The sequence below is a fragment of the Miscanthus floridulus genome, chromosome 2 (genome assembly GCF_019320115.1).
Source record: "Miscanthus floridulus cultivar M001 chromosome 2, ASM1932011v1, whole genome shotgun sequence".
Taxonomy (NCBI): Eukaryota; Viridiplantae; Streptophyta; class Magnoliopsida; order Poales; family Poaceae; genus Miscanthus; species Miscanthus floridulus.
Genome location: NC_089581.1, coordinates 36,565,859 through 36,577,479, shown reverse-complemented (window position 1 = coordinate 36,577,479; position 11,621 = coordinate 36,565,859). Strand labels below are relative to the sequence as shown.

General features: G+C 49.7%; 1 protein-coding gene across 1 annotated transcript; it reads left to right on the top strand.

Moving 5' to 3' along the window:
* Positions 1 to 635: 635 nt before the first annotated feature.
* LOC136538462 (trihelix transcription factor ASR3-like) lies at positions 636 to 1,809 on the top strand. The gene is made up of 2 exons (XM_066530431.1): positions 636 to 1,236; positions 1,334 to 1,809. The coding sequence occupies exons 1-2, from the start codon at positions 636 to 638 to the stop codon at positions 1,807 to 1,809; spliced, it is 1,077 nt and encodes a 358-aa protein (XP_066386528.1).
* The last annotated feature ends 9,812 nt before the right edge of the window (positions 1,810 to 11,621 follow it).

Genomic DNA, 11,621 nt, shown 5'->3' with positions numbered 1-11,621 from the left:
GCTCTGGCTGAAATCGGCAAGGGAGCAGACTGAATATGTCATGTGATTCTACAGTCTACTATACAACCATGAAGCCCATGTTTAGTTGAGGTGAAAGTTGAAATTTGGCTACTATAGCACATTTTTATTTGGTAATTAGTATTCAATCATGGACTAATTAGGCTCAAAACGTTCGTCTCCCAATTTTCCACTAAACTGTGTAATTAGTTTTTTTTTTCATCTACATTTAATGCTCCATGCATGTATCGCAAGATTCGATGTGATGGATACTGTAGCACTTTTTTTGAACTTCTTTTGGAACTAAACACGGGCGAAGTAGAAGTAGTTATCGGTGGTACCTCACCCTCATCACCTCATGCATGCAAGCTCGATGCAATCCTCATCATAGACATATAGCTTAGCTTCCACCGAAATGGCACCACTTAAGCTAGCTAGGAGCTAATAACAATGGCCACCTAGCTAGCTAGCCTAGGAGCTCCGTCCATGGCTCCCCTCCTTTCCTCTTGAGATGAGATCCTAACATGTCATCACCATCAAATAATGCACTGATCTATTTCTCACCATGTCTGCCTTCCCAGTTGGCCATTTCCCACTACAAATAGCGAGCCGATCGATCTCAGCACACAGCAGCAGCCATGGACGACACCATGGGCGGCACCCGTGACCTGCTCGGCCAAGCGCGAGACGACGAGCAGGCCAGGAACGTCATGGTCAGCGCCGGTGCCCTGACCGTGGAGAGGGACTACCGGAGGGGAAACTGGACGCTGCCGGAGACGATGCTGCTGATCGAGGCCAAGCGGAAGGTGCACGAGGAGCGGCACCCGGGGGACCAGGGCCTGGCGCGGTGGCGCTGGGTCGAGGACTACTGCTGGCGGGCCGGCTGCCGGCGCAGCCAGAACCAGTGCAACGACCGCTGGGACAACCTCATGCGGGACTACAAGAAGGTGCGCGCGTACGAGCTCAGCGGCGCTGGGGCCGGTGCCGGCGGCAGAGCGCCCAGCTACTGGGCGATGGGCAGAGAGGAGAGGAAGGAGAGGGGCCTCCCGAGCAACCTCCTCCGCGAGATATACGACGCCATGGGCGATGTCATCGAGAGGAGGACGAGCATGGGCTGCGGCGGCAGTAGTGGCGGACCCGGCGCTGCGTTCACGGCGGCGTCTTCTTCCAGCCTACTCGACGTCCCCATGCAAGCTTCCCCGCTCGCTCAAGTGCTGCCACGACCTCTGCAGCCTCTAGGTACTCGTTGGTCATCACTGTCCGATCAGTTCTATTTCTTGGGCGCCATTTCTGTGGTCCACGACGATTATATGTTTTGTTTCTCCATATGATCAAGAACAAGAGACGCACGGGCATTCCAGCCCCGAGTCGCCGGAGAGGAAGAGGAGGCGGCCGTCACTGGACGAGCTACGGCCAGGGAGCAGCACGCCGTCAGCGCCCGGAACGCACGGACACCGTCAGGAACAAGGACGCCACCGCGAGGAGGAGGAGGAGGAGGAGGACGACGACGACGAGAGCTCCGAGGCTGAGTACTCCGACGACGACTACAACGTCCTGAGCGGCGCGATCGGACGGTGCGCGGCGATCCTGTCGGAGGCGCTGGAGAGCCGGGAGGCCGCGGAGGAGCGGCGTCACCGGGAGGTGATGGCCGTGGAGGAGCGGCGCGGCCGCGCGCGGCAGGCGCGTCGCGAGGCCGGCGAGCAGTGCGTGGCCGGGCTGGCCGCCGCAGTGAACCAGCTCGCCGGGTCCATGCTGGCGCTCGCCGCCGCCAAGCACAAGGACAAGGGCGGCGGCCCCGCGGCGCCCAAGTGAGACGAGATCATCGTCAAGCGGAGAGCTAGGGGGACCGGTCTCGTCTCTCATGATGATGCCGCGCGCCGTGTGCAGCTGCTGGAGCAGGATGCTAGCTAGCTGCTGCTCCGATCCGCGCACGCGGCGGGCCATCGAGTGGGCTTCGACCAGATCGAGATCATCCTGCGCCTGCCAGAGCGCTGATGCGTGGGCGTGGCGATGCTCTCGTCTCGCAGCTCGAGACCGTCAGCGCGTGTGCTGCGGCGAGTCCGAGACGCCTGGCCCTTCTCCGATCCGCTTCTGCATGCATGTGACTATCGCTGGGTTGCTTTCATTCTGAACTTTCTGATCGTCGTCCTGAATCTGACAGGTCTAGACTACTGTCGCAGGATATGCATCCATGGTAGACAAGCTTTTTGTTTAGTTTGTTGGGTTAATTTATGGTGTCAAAAAACTGGTTCTTGGATAGTTCATCATGTTTAGTTGGTAACTTAAATCAGTTCATGTGTAAATGTTTTAGTTATCCATGGGCCTCGTTCGCTGGTCTGAAACTTGGCTGAAACTGGCTGAAAAATACTGTTTCAGCTGAATTGTTGTAAGAGAAAAATACTGTTTCGGCTGAAAAAAGAAGCCAAATAAGCCGAATATGGGTAAGCCGAATAGAGCCAACGGTTTGAATTAGCTTGCACTAATGTGGTACCAAAATCAGGAATATAATGGCTTTGGTAAAGGAGCGTGCTTTACAATCGATTATACCGTGTTGGAGGAGGTGCACTAAGTACCAAAAATAGTAGCTCCTTGGATATAGTTTTAGTGGCATGAAAATGCAATTAATCAGATTTCGAAACATCAAAGCTCAAAAAAATGTGGTCATACAAGCTTATTAGAGAGATCTTTTTATTCATCAATCACCCCCTCATTCATAGATCTTGCTACATACATTCAATGGTTATCGGATCATCTTCGTTCTACCTTTGATGTTTTTCATCCCTAGCAGCATGCTTTTCTCCATCACCAACCTCTCGCCCCCGACCCATATCCTTCACGGCTTCACCTGTCTTTGGTGCATGGCTCACACCAACGGATGCACTGCCACGCTAAATAGTCGTTGGAGTGAGCTGGCCCAGCATCCAACCCTTCCCATTGATCACCCGGTGCCTTGTTTTCAATTCCCGCTCACCGATGATCTCCGCCATGTGGCAACCTTCCATCCTCAAATCTATAAAACTATGAACCCCAAATCCCAAACCCTTGCCCTTCTGAGAAGATTATGTCGCCTGAGTTAGAGAAGATGGTGAGGAGGGGTGAGAGAAACATTTGAGTATAATTACCTCGTGCATACAATTTCCAATTTCCAAACCGAGATATCAAAATTAAAGCTACAAACTGTACGTAAAATTATGTTCACCTCGCGCATACAATTATGTTTACCATGTCAAATAAGCTAAGTTAAAAAAAAACTTAAGCGATAATAATGTTACTACCCTTCCAAGTATTATATTTTAGCCATTTGCTACTAGTTAGCAGTAAAAAGGCCTAAACGAGAGTTTTTACGGTGCTTCGAGCACTGCACACATGGGTGGGTGGATCTAGCATTGGATCGGAGTAGGCTTAAGCCCCCAATAAATCTGCACCTATGAAAGCTTAGAAGAAGAGGTTAAAACGGAAGATAATGAGAGAAACCTTTCCTAACTTATTTTCTTTAGATGTGCATCGTACGCAGCTCTAAAATACATATCATCAGGACTTTCGTGGAACTATATACTTGCTATATTGTAAATTGTAAATCGTTTTGGCTTTTCAATACATAGCTTAATTATAGACATAATATAGCAGAATTTACATATACCTAGAAAACATAATATATCTAAGTATGTAATAGAATCTATATGTACCTAGAAAAGCACCTTACATCTTACAATGGAAGTAGTGTGTATTTACCATAACGTTATAATAAACCACTTAGTAAGGAGTTACTATAATCTCGTAAATTAACATAGTAAATAAATAAATAAATAAATATATAGGGAGAGGCTATTCAGTAGCCGGCTACAAAATAAGTTATTCTGTAGCCACCTCCATTTACTATAATTTTATATACTAATTTACCATAATGTCAATACATATTTACGATAATTGGGTTACTATAACACATGGGGATATTTACCATAACGTTATATTAAACCACTTAGTAAGGAGTTACTATAATCTCGTAAATTAACATAGTAATTATCATAATTCAAAGTGGCTACAGAATAAGTTATTCTGTAGCCAGCTACAGGATAGTAATTATATATATATATATATATATATATATATATATATATATTGCAGCTAGGGAATCTCACGAAACACCGCCGGATGCCAGCTTGGTAAGACCTACTCATATAAAACATAAGGACAAGTAAGGACTCGAACAACCTTTCTGCATGGTACGCAGCAGATGTGAAGTGAGGTGAAGATCTCTGTCGTCATAGAATATCTGCTTTTTCCTTTACCGATAGATTGAACACGCACTGTTGTCTCACTCCCATTAATTAATTGAAAAAAAAGAGTACTTAAAGGGCACTCATGCATGTGTCGATCTGTTACGTGCTGCCAATCTTGTCGTAGGTAGTGATCGTCGTTATACATGCATGCCATGCGATGCAAAGGCTGCAGCTAGCGCATGTCGTCCGAGGTCCATGCACATGCACTGCCCAGCAATTATTATGGAGATGTCTAGCGGTTGTTTTAGCCCTCTCATCAACTAAAAATTTCTATGACACTTATAATGTCTTATAGCTATATATACACGTTTGTAGCTATATATACACCGTCTTATTTTTATATTTATAATTATTTCTTCTGGGTAATTTATTGGATAGAGTGATATAATTTTGAAATAACATAAATATATGCCACATTTTTTCAAAAAGATTTACAAATTATTTCTATGGATTCCAAACATCAGAGAAATATATGTTAAATTGTTCACAAATTCTTTAGAAATTAAAAAAAATCAACACAAGAAGGTGAGAGAGGAGAGATTGTCGCAGGCAGGGACGCACGCACCGGCATGATTGCTTGCTTGACGCTAAAGTCGAGCGCATGCACGTACGCGCCAGCATGATCGCTAGGGGTGGGGATGTGGTGAGGGGGGAGGCCGACGCTTCCGCATCGCACGACCCAAAAAACAGTTGATAACGGCTCTGTTCGCTTGTCTTATAATCCGTACTTTTCAGCTTGTTTTTTCAACCGTAAGAGCGGTTTTCTCTCACAACAAATCAGCCGAAACAATGATTTGGTTTGTTTTTTCAGCGAAGCGAACGGGGCCAACAACCGGCAAATCAACCAGTTGATCATTACCTAGCCTTTCTGATTATATATAGCAACTCGCAATCTAGCATCATTGTCGACAGTTGGCGCGCCAGGTAGGGGTGTGCGCTTGATCCATGGCGAGCCAGATGGACCTCAAATCAACAGCGTGTTCTCGTCATCAATCTCGTGGAGATCCATGCCGGTCTACGACGACGATTCATCGCTGGCTACATCAGCCCCCGCGACAGTAGATCCGATCTCGGAACCACATCCGAGGTCACCTTCACCAACAACTCACCGCCCGCCAGGTGTTTGCCGTCAACGCCAACCAGATAGCGTCATACGCCGCCGACCAGACGCTCCGTCTAAAGCTAAGACTTCACCACCGATCAACTGGTCGGACCGCTCGGTTCATGGACTCCGTCGCCGACCAGTTGAGCGGACTGTTCACTGGTCGCTTCTACTCAATGCTCACTTCACCACCGATCAGTTGACCAGACTATTCGTCGCTCGTGCTTCATCGCCAGATACGTCGGTTACTCCTCGGTGCTCGAATTCTTCGTGCTCGAAGACTAAATGGGCACACTTCACCTTGCGGACATCGCTAGCGACGTCGGGACTCCTCGTTCCTCGGTGCTCGGACGTCGCCAGCGACGTCGGGGACTCCTCGGCGCTCGGTCGTCGCCAGCGACGTTGGGGACTCCTCGCTCCTCAGTGCTCGGTTGTCGCAGTGATGCCAGGGACTCCTCGCTCCTCGGTGCTCGGACATCGCCAGCGACGCCGGGGACTCCTCCCTCCTCAGTGCTCGGACATCACCAACGATGCCGGGGACTCCTCGCTCCTCGGTGCTCGGACATCGCCAGCGATGCCGGGGACTCCTCGCTCCAAGGTGCTCGATCATCGCCAGCGAGCCCGAAGACTCTTCGTTCCTCGGTGCTCGAACATCGCCAGCAACGCCGGGGACTCCTCGCTCCTCGGTGCTCGGTCATCGCCAGCGACATCGGGGACTCCTCGCTCCTCGGTGCTCGGGCATCGCCAGCGACGCCGGGGACTCCTCGCTCCTCGGTGCTCAGACATCGCCAGTGACGTCGGGACTCCTCGCTCCTCGATGCTCGGACGTCGCTGGCGACACCGGGGACTCCTTGCTCCTCGGTGCTTGGTCGTCGCCAGCGACGCCGGGGACTCCTCGCTCCTCGGTGCTCGGACATCGCCAGCGACGTCGGGGACTCCTCCCTCCTCGGTGCTCGGTCATCGCCAGCGACGTCAGGGACTCCTCGCTCCTCGGTGCTCGAACATCGCCAGCGACACCAGGGACTCCTCGCTCCAAGGTGCTCGGTCATCGCCAGCGACGCTGGAGACTCCTCGCTCCTTGGTGCTCGGACATCGCCAGCGACACCGGGGACTCCTCGCTCCTTGGTGCTCGGACATTGCCAGCGACACCGGGGACTCCTCGCTCCTCGGTGCTCGATCATCGCCAGCGACATCGGGGACTCCTCGCTCCTCGGTGCTCGGACATCGCCAGCGACGTCAGGGACTCCTCGCTCCTCGGTGCTCACACATCGCCAGCTACACCGAGGACTCCTCGGTGCTCGGATCTTGCTACGTCTCATCGATGTGCTATCAAGTTGCTCCATGTTGTTCGAATCAGGGTGCTGATCTTGGGCAACACGTCTGGGGTCTTGATACGCGCATGTCAGACGAAGTCAGCAAGCTTTCAGACTTCTTTTTCTTTGACCCTGCTACAAGATTCATTCTTCATCTTCCAGCAGGCTCGGGGACTAAGTGGGCACACTTCACCTTGCGGTGAATGTACGCTTTTCTCATCTCATGGCTACGCCTGATGACTGGTTGCCTGCTCGGCTGGTCTTCTACTTTCTGACCCTAGCACCACGTGACTACGTCACCTACTGCCAGACTCGGGGACTAGCTGTGGGGGTATGGCCCCCGGTATCCACAAGACAAGACATGGGCCGCACCATCAGACATGGCCTAGCCCACAAGATCAAGACGTGCACAACGCTACTCGGCGTGTACCGCAAGATATTGTATAGTACCAAATAGGCTACTTTACTTGTAACCCTACCCCTCCAGAGTATATAAGGAGAGGCAGGGGTCCTCTACTCGACATCATGTATTCAATACAATACACCAAAGACACAGGACGTAGGGTATTATATCGATCAGACGGCCCGAACCTGTCTAAATCGCTGTCTCTGCGCCTTATGTCACCATCCGGTTCCTGATCACGCGTACCCCCAGCGACAAATCTATCATCGCGGGATACCCCTCGGTGGACTGCCGACGATATTATATCGACAATCATTGTCATGCATGCATTGCCTAAAATTGTACATGCATGCAGCATGCGGGTGCTGCTAGTTAGCTATCGATGGATCGGTGACATCTGTGTGTAGTAAGATGAGATGAACAGGAGCTATCTAGAGATGGAGGCAGAGCCAGGCCGGACTCCAGGAGGATGCCTTCAGTTTCTCAGTAGTCGTCTCAGGTAGCCGTGCTTGCATGGCTGGCACGTATGCGCCCTACATGCATGCATGCATGTGACACATTCTCTTGAACCTTGATCGATGGCGACGACGTCATTTGTTTCAAATTTGCATGTAAAAGAGTAGGATAAAGTTTAACGGCAACGCATCATGAACACAGTTTAATCTTTTTCTTGCGATAACCGTTCGATGAACACAGTACCACTTGATCAAGCTAAGATTCAACGAGTTGTTACATTGGGTCATAAAAAAGTGATGCTTCTTAGCTCCTGTTTCGAGCTCCAAATGCATCGCCCCATATTTCACAACCTTCTCTCTCTATAGAGTAGCTAGAGCACTTGAGAAGGAGCCACTTTTTTTTTACCTCCGGCTCCTTGCGTTTTTCTTATAATCCATATTTTCAGCTTGTTTTTTCAACCGAAACAGTATTTTTCTCTCACAACAAATCAGTCGGAACAGTATTTTGATTTGTTTTTTCAATGAAGCCAACAGGGCCTATATCAGAAAACAGCTATTCCTTCTAAAGTGTTTAGTACTACGGCTCCTCCAACTCCTCCACAAAAGCTGTTGCCTGAGCCAGAGTCTGGAACCGTGACAAAAAAAAATAGCCTTAGTGGAAGATGTATAATCCATTTTGCCCGAAGAAATGATGTGTAGCTAATGAATACGGAATATGCATTCATGATCCAAGAATCGTACGTTTAGGGGCGCGACGGTGGCTGCTAAGAGATCCTATGCTTGGTTCCTTTTCTAGCCTCGCCTTGCTAGCCTTGCCTCGCTACGCCAGGAAATCCATTTTGGTTCTCCATCGCGCATTGCTCGCAAGAAAATCCTAAGACATTCTGGCAAAAAAAAATCCAAACAAGCAACTTCTCTTTATATCCTCGCTTGGCAAGATTATTACACTGGTGATGAATCCAAGCATCGCTTGGCAAGATTACACAGGTGATCAATCCAAGCAGGTTTATATAAAAAGTAACCTATATTCCTAAACATGCACGGATTTAGGATCTTTTTATTTATATATAGGAGTATATAGGTGTAGTAGTATACTATCTGTTTTCGATGCTTGCATGTAGGTGAGGTGGAGTAGGGTAGGGTACAAGAGAAAAGCGAGCATATATGCATGCAGGGCAGTGATTCCAACTTTCCAAGCAGTCGGGCCAAGGGGAAGGGACCAAGGAAACGGCCAGCACCGCATGCAGTCCGCAGCATGGCCGCATCCCGCATGGGTTGCAACTGAGCAGTGATCAGAGTCGTCGATCAGAGAGACAGAGCGAGGGGGCCGGCAGACGCACTACAAGGGAAGGAAAGCTTTTGTCCAAGTCCGTTGCTCAGACACAGGCCATCGATCAGGCATCAGCTCACTCCTCGGACAAAGTTTGTTTTACCCTAGTTACCAGCCAGTGAGACATCTGGACACTGGTGGAGGAGCCCGGCCACGGCCAGGGGCCCAGGGAGTGGCTGGCTGGCTGGCATGGCAGCATCGCCGGGGGGACGAAAAATCGCGGTGGGGGAGGGAGACGAGATAGCTAGACTGTCAAGACTGTGGCGCTTACCTACTGCATAGTCAGTCTGTTCGTTCGGTTGGCTGGTTCGTATCGTTGGTTCGTGAAAAAGTACTGCTGGCTGGTTTATGTGAGAGAAAAATACTATTTCAACTAAAAATTTACGATCGTTTACGATAAACCACGGCCAAACCATAACACGACTGGGCAATGAGGCGCAGGGCATTGATGCAGCGGAACCAGGCGCACAGCAGGAGGGGGGGGGGAGAGGGAAACTAATCAGAGAGAGAGAGAGTCGTGCGCCGTGCTCCGTGCTCGATCAGTTTCTTGACGTTGATGAGGCTCAGCAGCAGGCTGTGCGCAGCGCAGAGGGTAGCTATAGCTAGGTCTTGTTTAGATTACCTCAAAGTTCTAAGTTTTTTCACTCTCTTTTTATTACATCAATTTTTGGACGTATACATGGAGCATTAAATGTAGGTAAAAAAGTAACTAATTATACAGTTTGGTTGTAAATCACGAGATGAATCTTTTAAGCCTAGTTAGTCCATGATCGGACAAAGTTTATCAAATACAAACGAAACATGCTACATTATCCAGATTACAAAAATTTGTAATCCAAACAAGGCCCTAGCTAGCTCGTCCTAGGGGAGGGAGGGAGCTGGTGAGTGAGAGGGAGAGAGAGAGACGACGACGGAGGGGTGAGGAGGACTGGAGCGCGGTCAAAGGGATCAACCCCCTAGACACACTGCCATCGCTGCCGCGCGCGTCCGTATAGCCCTGCCGCTGCCGCTGCCGCTGCCGCGCGATGGCGAATGGCACGTCAAGCCGCTCAGCGAGGGGCGGAGGGCTGGGGTGCCCTGCCCGGTCCCTCTCTCCCCCCTCCATCACTCCCGTCCCACCCCTAGACAGAAAACCGGTCGTCTAGCTATTCCACCGGGAGCTAGAGCTGCCGGCCGCTCTGCTGTCGTCGACGTCGACGCACGTCGTGGCCGGCAGCTTCGTTCATACTCCGCGTATACGTGCCGTGCAGTGCGCGGTGGTGACTGCTGACTGGTGGTGATCGAGCCGTGCCGCGGTCTGTTGCCATCTCTTTCGGCTTTGCTCCTGTTGCCACGTTACGTTACTCTGACTGATGCTTTTTTATTTGGGAAAAATCACGTTACTCTGAATATCTGATGTCTCGGCGACTCGGCTGCACTGCACATATATATGGCACTATCCTACAAAACATTTTCAAACAAGGGCCTAGTTCGTAGGCATTATGTTCTAGTTAAGAAAAGTTTCTGATTTATTAGAAACTTTAAGAAACTGATTTTCCTTGTCCTCGCTTTCGGGTACAAACCAAGGTGTATCTAGTTAGGTCTAGATGTAATTCGGTAAGGTTTCATGATGTCTCTAGACAAGGTTGGTGTTTGGTAAGGGTCTAATCCAAAATCCACAAGAAGCTAGTAAGATGACAAACCCTACAAAACAGACTTGTTAATATACACATATGAGGAAAGAGTGCCTACTAAGAGCATCTTTATCATTGTCTAAAATTAATCCCCTCTCCCTACAACAAGTAATAAAGAAGATTAGTGTAAAAGATGAGCTCCACCAGTTCCTTTTACAATTTTTCTCCTCAAAATTATTTCTCAATCTAAAAAAACTCGACTCACATGGGTAAGACAGCCCCGGGCATTGTGCTTAAAAAGAAGACATTCTCATGTAGGTCGAGAAAACCCCCGAACCTCTGTCTCACCCATACACAGCGGCACCGCAACTCCCGTGAGACTGGGTTAGCCTAAGACCTGTGCTTTGGCGTGGGACAGACGAAGGGATTGTTTTCAACGCGCAAATAAACTGCGCCTCCTCTGGCCAACAAATCCACCCCCGAGGGGTTCAAACTCTGACCGACAGGTTGCAAAACGCACAACAAACCAACTGGTCTAGCGTTCGCTTGCTATTTCTCAATCTCAGAAAATATACTCCCGGTCTCCCTCGAAGAAATGAGAGAAACTAGATTTTTTTTTCTCAATCCTCTTTCTTTCTTCCACGCATTGGCATCTCGGCCCGCCCATCTCAAGCCATCAGGGGGGTGGGGGACGGTGTCGACAGAATATCGTCGGCAGTTCTCCGAGGGGTATCCCACAAAGGTAGATTGATCGACAGAGGAGCGTGAGATCAAGAACAAGAAGACAACAGAGACACACGAGTTAGACAGGTTCAGGCCGTCAGTATGACGTAACCCTACTCATGTGGTCTGTTAGTTTGTATTAGCTATCGTATGATATGCCATGATTTTGGAGGAAGTCCCTGCCCGCCTTATATAGTCCGGGAGGCAGGATTACAAGTCGGTTAGATCTGAGAGATAACCAGAAAGTAATATCAGATTACAAGAATCATGGGATCACACGTATCCTAATAGATCTCGTAGCATCTTCAGGATATCTTCCCCATGTCTTGCGGAAGGCGCCGAGCAGAATCATGCCTCGCAAGGCTTCGTCTTGTGGGCTGGGCCGCCCCTGAGGGCGCAACCCAT